Below are 16,937 nucleotides of genomic sequence, written 5' to 3'. Positions count from 1 at the left end.
CTAAAAATGCTGGAAATGTGTTGTGGGCATATAACACTGAAATAAAAATGGAAACAAATTTAAAAGGTATGGATAGACAGTTAAATAAGAAGTGTGCTGGATTGTATCACAGATATAAAAGTGGATCCATTCGATTTAAAAGCTGAAAAAAATCTCAGAGACAATTTCATTTTGATATCAAATCCTATTTCCCTATGGGATCTGGATTACGTTTAATACTCATTAGAACTCAGACATGACTGCAACATTAGAATCAATATTTGTACCAAGACATGCCTATTAATATTTGTCACTGAGTTTGGCCTTCAGTTCTGAAACATACACTAACGAATTAATTATCAAATACAATTTTGGAACTAAAGAACTGAATTTTTTTTTTTTGGGGGGGAGGGGGGGGGATGTTAGTATTTAGTTTCATTATAAACTAGAGGCGATGTTTTGTCTGCTCAATATCTTGTCATTTCCAAGAAGCCGACTAATTTAATAAGTAGGTAAAATGAAGAAAATAATAGCTGAGAGATAATAAGATTCTCGATAGCAATTTAAAAGTTCATAAACTGAAAATTTTGTTTTGATCCATGAGGGGGATTTTACCAGCATCAATATGGGGGACATGTATGTCAGTAGCGTATGATGGGCTTGTAAGTAGTATGAGGGGCATGTGTGCAGTATGAGGGGCATGTCTGCAGTATGAGGGGCATGTCTCCAGTATGAGGGGCATGTCTGCAGTATGAGGGGCATGTCTGCAGTATGAGGGGCATGTCTCCAGTATGAGGGGCATGTCTGCAGTATGAGGGGCATGTCTGCAGTATGAGGGGCATGCCTGCAGTATGAGGGGCATGTCTGCAGTATGAGGGGACATGTCTCCAGTATGAGGGGCATGTCTGCAGTATGAGGGGCATGTCTGCAGTATGAGGGGCATGTCTGCAGTATGAGGGGCATGTCTGCAGTATGAGGGGCATGTCTGCAGTATGAGGGGCATGTCTGCAGTATGAGGGGCATGTCTGCAGTATGAGGGGCATGTCTGCAGTATGAGGGGCATGTCTGCAGTATGAGGGGCATGTCTGCAGTATGAGGGGCATGTGTGCAGTATGAGGGCATGTGTGCAGTATGAGGGCATGTCTGCAGTATGAGGGGCATGTCTGCAGTATGAGGGGCATGTCTGCAGTATGAGGGGCATGTCTGCAGTATGAGGGCATGTCTGCAGTATGAGGAGCATGTGTGCAGTATGAGGAGCATGTCTGCAGTATTAGGGGCATGTGTGCAGTATGAGGAGCATGTCTGCAGTAAGAGGGGCATGTCTGCAGTATGAGGGGCATGCCTGCATGAGGGGCATGTCTGCAGTATGAGGGCATGTCTGCAGTATGAGGGGCATGTGTGCAGTATGAGGAGCATGTCTGCAGTATGAGGGGCATGTCTGCAGTATGAGGGCATGTGTGCAGTATGAGGAGCTTGTCAGCAGTATGAGGGGCATGTCTGCAGTATGAGGGACATGTCTGTAATATGAGGGGCATGTCTGCAGTATGAGGGGCATGTCAGCAGCATGAGAGATGTATGATGAGTTTGAGAGGCATCTCAGGAGGATGGAGGCATCCTGGACAGCAATATGAGGGACATTTTATGATGGGGAGGGGCTACATTATTTTGATATCAGTGTGCAGTACATGTCTAACACTATACAATTAAGGGAGAGGGTGGAATTCAAAAAGCTGCATTTATGTGTTGGTGGAGCTATAATGTGTTTTTAGTATATATAATGGTAAAAATATTAAAGCAAGTTTCTGAAGTTAGCATCTGCCAGATTAAAGCATCTTTCTCAAGTTTAAATTAGGACCCTGTTATTAATTTGAGAATAGCTGAATACGGGGACAGTTGCCACATTGATATGTACGCGAGAGTACATAAAGTCGTCACCTGATCACACGATGACCTATAATGATTTTAAGCTAGTATGAATTACAAGGAGGTAACTGTTATTGCCTACAACCTACTGGAGCTGCTATATATGGTTAGTGCTAAAAGTAAACAGAAGAATTGATAAAATAGCTTAAAGCATTGGCTCTGCTGGCAGTGATAACAAAGTTAACTAAAGGCTAGTTGGCTTCTAAAGTGATTCCTTGCCACATTTCGTATGTTGCCCATTTACTGAAAAAGAGCAAGATTCTAGCACAAATGCAAAACAACCTAAGTAGATCTAAGTAAGGTGTTCAACCCAACTTTGCTTTTGCGGATTATCAAGTCTATACGGTTACTGGACCTATATTAACATAGTTAATGAACTTGAACAAAGAAGCTATCGTTTCCGTTAAGGTAACTAATTTAGTAACGTTGTTAATTATAAATAAATCCCAACTGAAGCAAAGAAACAAAAAATCATGATAACTGGTTAAAAAAATCGGGAGGAAAAACACCTCAAGAAAAACAAACTGAAATGCAAAAAAAATAAATCAAATTATATAAAATGAAAGATGGAAGCGGTGTGAGTGATCTATGTTGTTATGACGACGAACATCTCCTTCGTCGAGCAGACTCGAAGCAAGTTAAACTTACGTCTCCGAAGTTACCACCGCTTCATTCCACTCTTTGAGTTTCCCAGATGTTGTCTGGTACCTGTAAGGCATCACAAGTTACACAAGAAATCTAGGCAAAATAGCCAACACCACTAGAAACAACCAACGTGCACAGCCTTATAACATGACGGTAGGTAACTGGGGCGGGGCTGGAGAGTTTGAAACGTTCTTGCCAAATTGGCTTAAATTTTATTATAATATAAGGTATCGGTGGGTGAACAGCTCTGGTTCAAATGTATTATAAAACTTACTGGTTTATATATTTACGAGTGACCCGCTTACCTGTCTCCCCACAACCTTAGCACCGCATTCTACCGTGTCTAGTGTGCCCTGGTAATCTTTTAACACTGTGCACCCTCAGTGACCGGTCATACCCGGTCAATGGCCCTTCCTTGAGAAAATAACATTACGCTAAAAAAAAACGAACACATGGGCGTGAGTTGCACACTAAAAACAGCCCCCAAACTCCCTTCCCTATAAGAAAAGGATACTTATCGGGCTGTAATAGGCTGTTGAAACGCTTAGAAATCCAATAGGATGTAAAGAAGGTAATAATCCAATATAATCAGTTTTCGAAAGATTTGAATCCACTACGAAAACACATGAGTAAACACTTTGGATGGTAGAATGAGAAGGAAGGGCCATTGACCGGGTATGACCGGTCACTGAGGGTGCACAGTGTTAAAAGATTACCAGGGCACACTAGACACGGTAGAATACGGTGCTAAGGTTGTGGGGAGACAGGTAAGCGGGGAGCGGAGTAAATATGTTAATTACCATGACCATTTGAGAGAGGCATGAAGAGAATGAAGTCTTAAACTGATTATAATAATAATATTCCACTTTTATATAGCGCATTATACCAGAAATACTGTAGGTCTCAAAGCGCTTTATAGACCATATGTTACCCCTGGTCAATGATAACCTGTCCCATTTACGTGCTTTTCGAAAATAGAAATACATATATAAGACTTTGGAAGCAAGGAGATTATTGCTTATTGTAATACAAAAAAGATGGTAAACTGTCAGTGTTCCTTCGATCAGCTTCATCGAACGTCAGTTAGAACATGAGCTTAAGTCTGTTACTGTTTAATAGTAGGGGCCTAGGTCTAAGTATAATATTAGTAGCCTAAGTCAGAACCCTAGTTCTAATAATGTTAGGCTATTAGGCCTATAGTCAGAGAAAGACTGTGAAGATGATCAAAGTTCTGTGATACCAAGTGTAGTATATTATGTGTGACTATAGGCTAGGTTTTGCCAACTTATTACTGTTGTCACCTAGTCTGCTGTGTCCTCATCGACGATCAGCTGTTCTTAGGGTCACGAGAGCTTCGTTGCTACTGAATATGCATGACAGTGCGTTCTCTCATTGGCTGGTTTAAATCAAGAGACACAGCGTCACAGAATACATTCATGAAATCTGTCTTCAGCAGATAAATCTTTGGATACTTTCGATCACTGATTTATTGAAACTAATGAAACGTTTTTGGCAAAGTCATTTTTCATGGTTAGCCAGATAAGCAGCTTAGACAAAGTTCCATTTCTTAAAAACAAACAATTTTATGTAAATTCCTATTTCGAAATGCACAGAATCACTTCAATACAATTTTTGCTGACACAGAGGGCAGAGATTGAGATCAAGATTTTCAACAACACACAAAACTCTTATTCAGCTATTCCCCTCCAGCCACCTCCCCTCTCTCCATCTCCAAACTGTCAAGTTGTTATGAAACTTCAGTACAGTACATGTACTCAATCCTTAAAGTCAAGTTTTTTGTTTTGTTTTGTTAATGTGTGGTTTGACTGAAAGACATTCTATTCCGGGATTATTGACGATAATACAATATTTATCACATCTAGCATAGAAAATTATCTTAAATTTCATGGAAAGTAACAAAAATGACAGACAACTAACAAAATAAAAAATTATAGATATAAAAATATATTTCAAAAATCATTACGCAGTTGATTGTTGGACGTTTCCCCAGCTCTGTTTGGCTTTGTTGGTGAATTCTCCCATCGGAGTGATCCCCAGCTTCCTCTTAATCTCCCGCTGCTTGATCTCTTTGGATTGGAGCGTCTCCCGTAAGGCCAGGATGTCCGTGTTCACCTGACGACAAAGAGGGTAAATATTTCTGTCTGAAATTTATTTGTAATATTAATATTAATGCATGCGTACTGTATGGGATCTACAAACACCTCCACCAAAACAGCCCTAAAAACCCCTCTAATGATAAGAAAAGGAAACTTATCGGGCTGTAAAGTATATACTTCAAACTCTTCCAAAAACATTGGATGGCGAAATATTCCGATCCAAAAGTGGACGAAATCAGATGGAAAAAATTTGCTCGAAAATAACGACCTTGACACTTTGCATGGTAGAATGAAAAGGAAGGGTGGTGACCAGAGGAGCCAGTCATAGAGGGTGCACAGTGTTAAAAGGTTACCAGGACATTCTAGGCACGGTAGAATGAGGGTGCTAAGGTTGTGGGGAGACAGGTAAGCGAGGAACAAAGTAAATTTTATAACGACAGAAATGGCTACGGTCCACTTGAGTTGATCTTGTTTTTGGTTATTAACAAAATATTGAAAAGGGATTAAATCTATTATCTCAGAGATCTATGGAAAATCTGGATATTTAGCGTATCCATCAAACAGTACTGTTTATGCAATGAAGCTTACAACAGTAGCCTTTCTGAAAAGAATATTGAGTTTGAGTACAGGTACAGCCTTTTTAAGCTTGATGTCACTTCATAAAATGACTTGATCATGTCTAAACATGACAGTGATCAATGAGTCACTAGTGATTCAATGCACAGTACATGTAACTAATTTTTTGTTGTCTTTGTTAAATACAATGTTAATTAATTAATAAACAATACTTTTTCTTAAATTTTTGGGCTGTTTCTCTCAACAAGGTAGTAAATTTTACATTTGCACTAGAGCAATAAAGAATAAATGCCATACTTTTCAGAAATTACAACAAATATTGGCCATCACCCATGAAATATGTAAAAGAAAGAAAACCAAACAGCGGTAATGTTAAGAGATAATAAAGTGCAAACATAGCTACACACACTGTATATAGGTAATCAGAGTGCATCTCCTGTGTGGAGACAGGTGAAGTAGACGTGAAGTAAACTTCAACTGCTTTCGGCATTCTTCTTAACTCAATAAATTTGGAGTGACGTGATTGTTTAGACATACAGTATTGGAATTCAGAATAAGTCTCAATATTGAACAGTCTTTCTGTACAGTGAGTAAAGTATAGACTTTTACCGTTCTCTATCAGCAATTGGCAGCTAAAAGCAGTATTTTAAAATATTTTTGTAACTTAGGTAAAACCGACTCAATAAAACCATAGCCTTGACTTGAAGGTTAAAGGGTTCAGTGGAAAAAAGGCCAAGAACAGGCTTTCTAACAGTACATAAAGAAGAACAGTATTCTACAATAAACTCTAAACACATCATTTAGACTGGATTCAATGAAACTGAAAAGGCATGACTTGCTTATAATGAATGAACCATAAAGAGACAAGGACACTAAATTGTACAGTAATGGTTCCATTCTCTCCACCATGATTTGTTATTCATGAGGACTTATACCAAGACAGTAACATTAGGCTGCCAGATAAAGGTCACCATGCATTGTATTGTGCATTATATAGATACTATACTATACTACACTACTGTATGCCATAGCATGCAAAATTGCTTTAATAAAATTGATGGGAGAACCTCAACCTCCGCGCCAAATTATTCTCAGACAAAACGTAATAATTTAAATTAGATAGTTGAAAAGATCTCCGGTGTAATTAGCCAGTTTACACAGTTGAAGAATGTCATTATTGGGACTTTGCTGCGCATACTGTACACCCACACACAGTACAGTATGTCAGTATAATATATTGATGTATTTATTTATACTGATGGTGGTCACAAAGGGTTGACAGTTTAAGGAGAATGTAACACAAAGTGGCCTAGCTGATAGATCTAGCATTGACAAGAAACAGCAGCAATGTACATATATTTGTCTGATAGATGTTATAATTATACTGCCCCGTGTCAGAGGATGGGAGAAGTGGGGTGAAGGGTGAGGCAGTGTCTGGAGAGGACTGCTGACAGCAGTATTTACATACATCAGTGATTATCAATGACCGTTTCAACACACCCACCCCCCTACCAGAACATGGCTATACATTTAATTTATATAACTTTAACATAGTACAAGTACATGTATACTGTACAATCCATTTTCTAATGACCCCACCCTCCCTCCCCATTTCCCCTTCCCTTCCCTGCTCCCTCTTGTAAGTACATGAGCTGCTAAACTGTTTCTATTGATTAATTGATAAACTTTGATTAATTGACCAATACAGGCTACAGTACGCAGTGGGGTAAGGGTGGCAATGGCTGGTTATCTCAATGTCAATCAGAAATGCTGAGATTTTTCGATACCCTCAAGAGATATTGAATAATTGAAATGTAGACCAATCTACCTCATCCAGCTCACGTTCCAGGTCAACCCTCTCCTCTTCTGAGAGTACTTCGGGTATCGGTGGACTAGCGGGGTTTGTCGGGGTGCCGGTCGGGGTCGTATCGAATAATGGTTCATCTGGCGAAGAGAGTGGCTCCTCTGAAAAATAGAAGCAATGGAAAATTAAGCATCCAATATTTAGTAAAAGAGCATTTTTGAAAAACGTTCTACAATTCACCGACCTGATTCAAGTTGACTCTTCAATCCCTAAAATATACTTCAGACTTGTCACATTTATATATCACATAACTTCCCATCGAGTAGGAATCACCGAACATGTTGCAATAAATTTCCAACATGTACATACAGTATGCAATCATCGTTCCTCGCTCTGACCTGCTAAGAACCAGAAACGTGTGTGACATGTATAATTTTACATGAAGAGGCAGTCCCGAAAAATAAACGATACATATATGTTACTGTACATGCCCTCCCCTCCAATCCCCTCCCTTCCGATCCCCCTCCCCTCCCTTCTAAAGAGAGAACTGTACAACACATAATCTTAGCAAAACATCTCCAAAAATCATTTCATTCAGGAAGGTGTCCACCAAATTTTTGGTTTGGTTGAGACGACTTCATTAGAGCTGCAACAGATCAGAATGTTCAAGATTTTTTTTTTAAATTTAAAAAAAAAATTAGTTAAAAACAAAAAATTGGGGGGGAGTAAATAGGTTATATAGCAAGAAAAGGCCACCTTTTTCAAATTCCTCAACATCGACCAAGGTCAGGTACGTTTGGTATTTGGGGCCGTTATTTAATTTCTCCGTCGCACTGTAACCACTGTCCTCGTATTCCCACCCGTCATCTTCCATGCTGCCTCCGTCCCTCTCTTCCACGTTCCACGGCGTGGCGGCCTCGTTCGACGATCCCACAAAATTTTTCGTCTGTGAATACATCTTCAATATTAAGTTCTTGAGTTTGTATCTCCTGTTCTGATTGGCCGGAAGGTTCGACTCAAAGTCAAATTCTACCGACGGCAAAAACTTGTCGTATAAATTTTTCTCCCTCGGATGAAAGACGTCCGTCTGACACGCCGCGTCACAGGCAGCTGGTGCCATCTTCCGAGCGATGCTGCCGATTAAAGTCCGCAAAGAAGAGCTCGGTGTAGTCCGAACCGTTGGTAATGCTCTCTCCGCTGTGGAAACCCATTCTGACGGCCTATTCCACTTAAACTTCGAACCAAAAATCCAGTGCAGGAAGTAACAACCTGCCGATTTCCTTTTCTAAGGTTTCACAATGACCCAAAACTTCTTGCTCGTAGCCAGAGGAAGCAATGACGTGGTACTGTAGGGTTAGTGATAAGACCATCACAGGCAGTGAGGTGGCACATATATGTACCAAGGGATAACCACAGTACAAGGGATATGACAACAGTGTGTACCACCCTAACAGGCAATCCAATCTTATCGTCCAGAGAGAGTGTTCTCGTTTCACGCAACGGTTGAGTTCTCTCATGAACTGTGAAATACGCAAATGATTACAGTCGCGGTTTCTATGAATGTATGACACGTTGTGATTAAATTCACAACTGTTGAAAAACTAAAAACAAAAGCAGATATTTATTGATCTTTGACAGATCTATCTAACAGTGAAGGTATATATCACACATCAGGTGCATCATCATCATGCAATCAAGAAAAAATACAAAAAATACAAAAAAAAAATTGGGTTCCCTGGAAATGATTATGAGCAAGATTTTCATCAAATTTTACATCACTCAATAATGCTGACTTTTGAATAAGAAAACAGTCAATAAAAAAAAGCTGTTTCCGTTAATTATACACACCAGTATGTGTGTGTAGAAATAAATTCACTTTTTTTTTTATTGAAAATGTATGTATGGCAGACTGTATAGTAAAACACTGTGTTGGTTTATATGTTACTGTGTACAGTATTCTACAGTAACTAGCTGTGAATAATGTAGGCATATATACTTTTGTAAGTGCTGTGGCAACATACAGTAAATTATCAATTTAAGCTGTGTTAAAGGGTGTGAAGACTTGCACAAAATGAAACGTCTAATGCCAGTAATCTGACCTAGTTTCGAATGAGGTGTAACAGAAGCGTTAGACACCACCATCGATCCCAGAAAATACACACACACAGCTTGCTACTGTACCTTCGGTAATTAGACACTAGTGTACAGTCAGTACATACAGCTACGGTCAATACCCACAAAACAGTGTACATGCCACATGGCAGCGATGGACATCTCAGGTCCAGCTAAAGATAACAAGGTACTGTACAGTATCATGTTTCATTACTGTCTGCATTTTGTAGAGACAAGCAGAAAACTTCACTTGCAAGCAACGGAAATTTAACTTTTTCAGAGCGCGGCACGCGGTTTGGGGCGAGTCTTCAATGCCTTTAACATACGGTATCTAGAAAATTATCAATTTAAGCTGTTTCTGACAGGTAGTGTATGGTGATACAACAATACATGTAGGCAAAGACCTTGATCACTACAGTATGATTATGTTATCATTATATAGACTATCAGACATATATATAGTGTAAAGGGTAACTTTACCCCCTAAATTATTAATATTTAATATTTTAAAATATGCATGTTCTCAGTTCAGACTTCTATTTCTGTATCACTGAAATCGATATTAAACATATGACGAACGTAATCATAATCATAACAATCGTAATCATAACAAATGACTGTAGCACATAATTACACAGTCTGACATTGGAATGTACACATGTATCATGTACTGAAATTGATGAGAGATTTACTGCGAATCATCATGTTACTGAGGTTCTACAATGCATCTAATTTGGACCAATTTGTGAAAAATTTCCTTGCCAAAACAATTTATCACACGTATATTCATCACATGTACAGTAGTACATGTATGTATCATGTATATATATTTGTAACATTGAATGATGCTAACTTTCAGACATGTACAGTACTGTATAGTTAAAATCTATGTAATGAACTGCATTGCTAGTATTCTACTTAAATATATATGGAATTTTAGTGTGTCAAATATTCTCACTTAAATTTCAAATAATTCAACCAGCCCATTCTACCATGCACACAGTGAAAAGGAATCAGGTGTCAATGCACAGTTAAAAATCCACCATTTTTTTTTTTCATTTTCCTGTTTTATTTTACACATATTTGGAAGTGTCCTATACAGTACCTGTCGATGTAATGAACTGCATTGCTAACATTCTACTTAAATGTGGGATTTTAGTGTTGAAGCTTGAATGACCGGTTACATCTCTATGTTCCGACGTTTCTCTGTTCCGACATCTCTATATTCCGACATCTCTATGTTCCGACAAAAAGAAATAATTCGGGACAATTTGTTTTAATCCAAAAATTCGTTTGTACCAAGAAAACTAGTTTTCAGACCCCAATATTTTTGTGACTAACATGTTTTTGGACCAAATTTTTTTGAAAACAAATGTTGATCTCAAAAAATTTGGTTCGAAAAATGTTGTTCCAAAAAAAATTAAGTCCCCAAAAAATGTGGACACAAAAATATTTCTTGGTACAAACAAATTTTTGGATAAAAAAAAATTGCTCTGAATTTTTTTCTTTTTGTCGGAACATAGGGATGTCACCGAATGACCAACTAATGTCTGCATATACCTTCACCAGTATAGTACAGGAGATGAGCACATACAGTATTAAAGCTGGCTTTAACAATTCTCTCTAGTAAGTACTGTTATGTCTAGCTGGATGTGTCATTTCCTTATTATCAAAAGAAAACTATTCACCGTGAAGGCATGTATGAACCTACAGTACTGACAGATCCTTAGATTGTGTGTCAAATATGTATATACACACTTAAAATTTCAAATGATGCAACCAGCCCATCCTACCATGCATACAGTGTACAGTGAATGGGAATTAGGGTGACAATATCACACTATATTACAGAATATAGATCTTGCACAGATTGGTACAGAAGATTGAAGAAAACTTGCCATAAAAAAGCCACAAAATGATGAGTACAAACTTTTGAATTTTGCAACATTTGGGTATCTACAAAATGTATGATTTAACCCTCCAAATACACACTACCGTACCTCTCCTCCTGGCTATAGATAACCATTAAATAATGTCAAAACTTACTAACTGTAGTTTGGGTATTTATGAAATTTATGAATGACCATACTGTCACAGAAATGCACAAGGTCTGTTAGACCTTTCTGAATGGAAACAAATCAGGGTGGAATAGGGCAATGACCTTGGAGAGGGGTCACCCGGGAGGGGGGGGGCACAGGGTAAGAATGTTATCAGTTCTTAGCCTAGAGGGTAGATCAGAGTGCTTATGTATAGAGACAGCCTCAGACAGGTAAGTAAGGCATGAAGTATACCATCATCTCTCTCTCTCTCTCTCTGCAATGATGAGGACTATAACCACTGTACACTATACAAGGATCACTTCCTGTGTATGGTATACTGTGTCCATTCTGCACTGCATTCCTACAGTAGGTAACTTACAGTGTCAATGAGTCATTCAGATTATGAGGGGATTCCTACAAATATTCACAAGTCTGCATACCTATCCACCGACCTATATTTAAAGAAATCCATGTGATCTTAAATCTTTCCATCATTTGCTCCTAACTGGGGATCCCTTGCAATGGAAACATTACAAAACATATTCTGTCATACCAATTAAAACATGTACAGTACATGTTTTTTCCATATTACCAGTTATAACATACAGTATTATACTAAATGAAGAGCACTATATAGCCAAATTAGTGGTAAACACTCTGTCTGTCTGTCTATCTGTATGTCTGTCTGTCTATATCTGTCTATCTGTCTGTCTGTCTATCGTGGAATCAGACTCGGGTAATGAACGAGCCCGTTTGAATTTCCTTTAATCTAAAAAAACCGTCACAATGTATACCTTACAAAGTAAGCCTGACTATATACACATATTAGTACACAATTCTTATTTTCTTATCAATAATATCGCTCTCAAATATTGAAATGGTGGTAAGTTCAAACTCTGCCATACTGGGCACCTGTCTGTTGTTTTGATTCCCCATTGCTGTTGAAAACGTGTGACGGTAAAATATCATTTAGAAACAATATATGTATCAGATTCGATTCATATATAAGTTAACAGCTTTTTGTTGGTGTAAAAATTTAATTGCTTTGAAACTGTGGACAATAGAAGGTTTACTGGACATATTTAGGTTTGATATACAAGTATACTGTATAGTGTATTATATTAACACATACAGTACAGTACACTGTGTACAGAATACACATGTACTGGCTGCATAGCAACACAGTGAAGATAATGCAATTGAATTTTGATCAAATAAAAATTCTGCCTAAATGTAGAATTGAGTATTTGAATTCACACAGAGAGCTGCATGAATCACGCCATTACTTTACAAGGATATCATGAAGGTTACAATTGAACTTTGAGGTATACAGTTTCTAGGGCAAATTCAGGATTTTAAACAGATTATTAGGTTGACAACATGCCAACTGTTTTTTACCATTCATCTACTATTACGTAAAGGCTAATATCACACAAACAAAGTCTTAATTTAATAAAAAGTGTATAAAAGTAAGATGGCCTGACGTTTCGATCCTAGCAGGATCTTCTTCAGAGGCTAAATGACAAGTAACAGTACAGTAACACAGGCTCTCTAGTGGATAAGCAGTTTGCCAACAGTTTTAGTTTATTTTTATTTTAATAAAAACTAAAAGATGATCCTTCTTCAGAAATCCAAGAAATTGGCATAACTTTTACTCCTGAAGGCATTGTCAGAATGACTTTCGCCGAATTTCATCAACCGATCATTTTTTTTCATCTAAAGTATCGAATGCTTGTTACTGTACCGACCTCTTGGAAAACGGTCACTGGAATTCTTCCATTAACGTTTGGCTGTCGACTCTAACGAACCAATTAACTGAACTGCTGATTACTAAAGGGAATTGAGTATCGAATCTAGCTCATCAAAGAATCCATTAAAATTCATGCAAGAAGTAATACAGTAAATTTACTTTAAAGTTAGTCTCCAGAAATCATCAAGATAACAACACAGCAAATTGCCCAATACTGGTACATGAAACAGAGAACAATACCATAATGCTAGCATCTGCTACGCATCACTTAGAATTTGTCCACATAAGTACCTCCTGTCATCAAAGCTAACTTGATCACTGTGGGGTGGATATGCAATGATTTGGCATGAACACTTTATAAACCCTTCACTTAGCACAACTAGCGAAGTCCTACATTCGTGCAAGTACTGAATAAGAAATGAATGTATTTATTTGATCTCAATCTCAAAATGCCTGACAGACTGTGAATGAAGACAAAGAGTTGTGTCCCTAATCCCTATACTCTTAATGCCTGTAAGTGTACAGTACTGTACCTCCAAATTTATACCTTGAACATTTTCAAATTTGTACTACTTTAAGTAGTTTGTAATTATGGAAACTGAAGCAGCCAATGAGTACTTGTTGTTAGTTTGTTTTAACTACGAAGGATTGCATCTACAGTAACCTTGGATTTAGGCAAAGAATGTAAATTCCTAGTTTGGTGTTTTGTTTAATGATTCTATACTGTACGTAAATGACCATTGCCTGAAGATATTGTGTTTACAGACTACTAAATGCATACATATTACTAATTCTAAGCTATAACTGTACATACTGTACCTGACTAAAACATACAGTGCGTAACCTAAATGTACATCATGTGTACAGTATTTTTACAGGACCTCATATTGTGGACAGTAATTTAACCATATATACTGTAAGTCTGTTCAAAGTCACAACTCTTTTGTGCTCTACTAAATGAAGATAACAGCACTTGTGATTTAAAGCAAGGCACAGATTGGGTAAAGTTGGAGAACCTTTCGCTACGTTTGAGTGAAAGTCATCGGCGCTAAGTAACATTCGACAGATTACAGAACATTTGAAAACGTTTCGTGCAGTATTGTACATCTAGATAAACAGATAAACATCTGTTAACATCTGTACAGATGTTCATAGGCTATTTAGTACTGTACAGTGTGCACACATAACACTATGCTATTGTATAAATGTACATGTACATTAGTAATATTACTGTACATACACAAGCTCATATATGATGAATGGATGGATAACATGATTAGCAAGTGTTTGGACACACTATACATACTGTACAGTACTTCTCATACTACTGAAAGTTACTTCAATCCTCTCTTAACTCTGTTAGTTTTCTGTCTCCATTCTACATTCAGTATTATGCACTAAACTCAACAACGCTTACAAAAGTTGGTTAACATTATAGCAGTGAGCCCCCACTGACCTAACTTCAAAAATCAGAGTACATTCAACGCCCACCTCCTCTCCATTCCAAATCTACCAAAATTTTCAAGGCTTACAAATTGTAATTCCAGGGTGCTGTAGAATGGAGACAGGTAAGTATCATTGTTTGAATGTTTAACATACTAGTTCTGACCGGTGTAATTCAATCAGGAACCTACTGGCTCTTATTACCTGTAGTCATACCTAGGTAGGATTATTGATTTAGTCATTCCAGTATAAATATAACACTCATAAAGAGGAGTCATAAAATATGTTAACAGGAAGAATAACTAATATAAAAGGAAAAGGGGGGAAAAAAGGGTAAGAGGATAGGATCCCATATAAAATACTGTACATCTACACATACAAGAATGAATACATAAAACGCTATAACAAACAGACTACAACAAACATTTTAAGTGCTCGGATTGAAAGTATAAAGCAGCACGGTTTATGATAGTGTTTCTGTAAACTTGTGTTCTGTATTGTGGCAACATGTTGGGGATTTCTTAGATTTCTGTTCGAATTGTGCAGGAGACTTTTCAGAACAGTATACAAAGGATGATTCTGATCACTGTTAATCTTATTAGCCATTCTTGTAAACTCAGTTCTTGCAACAGCATTTACTTTTTTCTAAAAGTACTGTATATTGTCATCTAAAAAGTATGTGTATGATATAATATCTTCAAACTCTTCTTTTTTACAGTACAGTACATCTGCTCCTTACTTCAATATCATTATTACTTCCTTTTGTGCTATGTGTGTATATAAAGTTTTTACTTTTGTATATTCCATTTCCCAAAAAATATTAAAATACTGTATGCATAGAAATCTGAAGACAAAACAAGGGGAAAAAAATTATTCCTCTTGACTACATATCTTAGACCATTATGTGACTGAGTTTACTGTTGGTTGGAGAGAAATCTATCATAATAGGTTTCCTAAAAGGTACCTGGGAATTTTTCCAATTCAATAATCTGAATGCCATCAAAACTGAAGAGAGACAAGCTTGTCATATTGCACGGAGCATTACACTATTGCTTCAACTGCTTCCATTATTTTTGTGCTGCTAGAATACTTAATATTAAATTCATGATATTGTGACAAGAATCTCCTGGCAGGGACACAGTTGATCTAGACAATTTCTGGTGATGTGCAAATGAAGAATGCCTAGAGAAGTACTTGAGAGGAAAACTCAGTTTTGCACAAGAACCGTTGTCACGTTAATTGTGTTCTGTGTACTGTAATATACACTAAATTGCACACTACTATATTTAGTGTACATACTGCAGTATATTAGTACTATACATGTGTTTCACCACAACTTCATTTTACAAGTGTGTGGGTACATACACACTACACTGTATGTTTTATTAAATACTTAAAATGAATCACAATATTACTAGTAGTAGCTCTTTTAGTGACATCTAACAAATTTATGCAGTACTTTTTAGCTTGTAAATCAATCAAACTATAAGGAGAGGATATAATCATTTTCAATTTTTCTAACCACTGTATGCTACAGTATATATGCCGCTTGTGCCATAGCTCATATAAGACAATAATTGTGTTAATTAACTGTTAAGTGCTGTATGTAGTGTATGCTGCTGGTATATCGCCAGTTCACAGTACTTAAGTTTCTTGAGTGTTGCTTAGCTATATGACCAGTTAACTATGTCAGGATAACCTACTGTAACATTACGAGCACTGTTGTATTGCAGCTAAATAACTATCTAGGGTGTTAACTATCTTGCAGAGAGCTATATTTTATATCTTAATAACAGCTCTTTTCCAGCATTTGTTACCCGGTTGCCCCTTCCGCATTTCTCGTCTACTGTAGTTGTCCAACTTTGGTGACATCAACCATGTTTGGAACAACTACATGTACATGTATGTTCCTTCACAAACACTACACATATAGCCTACAGTATGTACAGTATGCATAGTAGAACTTAACAGTGCTACTATAGTTATATAACTACAATACATTTAACAGTTGCCATTACACAGTACTCAATCTTATATATCTAAACCAAAAAAAGTTTGTTACTTTCTAAAGGTACACATATAGACTATATAAAATGTAAGCCTCAAGTATATTCTAAGCTGATACCGGGACATCTAATAAGGTCAGAGTTGATGACCACTGTACTGCTTGTGCACTACAACAACATTAAACCTTCTACCTCTCCTTGATTTCCAAAAGTAACAAGGTATGAAATCCAACTTTTTCAGCAAGTTACACGGATCATAGACGATTTCACTAGGAAACAAAAATCACACAGATCTGAAAACTGAACTCCCAATCGTGTCCAATTTGCAAAAAAGTGCCTTCAATTGTCTGAACTGTAAGATGCAAGGTCCACACGTTTGCAGTTGGCTACAGTATGATACTGTACAGTAAGTGCTGTACACAGTTATTGGGTGTTACAATACAGATGTGTCGTTCTTCCAAGTATTAAGGTTTGTATACTGTAGTATACAAACTTTTATGTACACATGTGGGTATACTGCCTGGACCACACACTCTAGAGATA

At 37.3% G+C, this 16,937-nt stretch overlaps 1 protein-coding gene across 5 annotated transcripts in view; it reads right to left on the bottom strand.

Annotated features, from left to right (window-relative positions):
* The window catches only part of LOC139954963 (tumor protein D54-like), a 39,846-nt gene that overhangs the window by 14,953 nt on the left and 7,956 nt on the right, over nt 1-16,937 (bottom strand). For 2 of the 5 annotated variants that reach the window (XM_071955003.1, XM_071954999.1), the window contains exons 1-5: nt 16,587-16,726; nt 7,801-8,564; nt 7,069-7,205; nt 4,532-4,680; nt 2,551-2,610 (exon numbers count right to left, since the gene is read on the bottom strand). In XM_071955003.1, coding sequence (XP_071811104.1) covers nt 2,551-2,610; nt 4,532-4,680; nt 7,069-7,205; nt 7,801-8,164 — 710 coding nt within the window. In that variant the 5' untranslated portion in view covers nt 8,165-8,564; nt 16,587-16,726. Of the gene's footprint in view, nt 1-2,550; nt 2,611-4,531; nt 4,681-7,068; nt 7,206-7,800; nt 8,685-16,586; nt 16,727-16,937 lie in introns of those variants that run through there. The other 3 variants (XM_071955002.1, XM_071955000.1, XM_071955004.1) reach the window with 3 other exon arrangements.

The sequence above is a fragment of the Apostichopus japonicus genome, chromosome 17 (genome assembly GCF_037975245.1).
Source record: "Apostichopus japonicus isolate 1M-3 chromosome 17, ASM3797524v1, whole genome shotgun sequence".
NCBI lineage: Eukaryota > Metazoa > Echinodermata > Holothuroidea > Aspidochirotida > Stichopodidae > Apostichopus > Apostichopus japonicus.
Note: the sequence above shows the minus strand (reverse complement) of the source record. Positions and strands in the feature narration are given on the sequence as shown.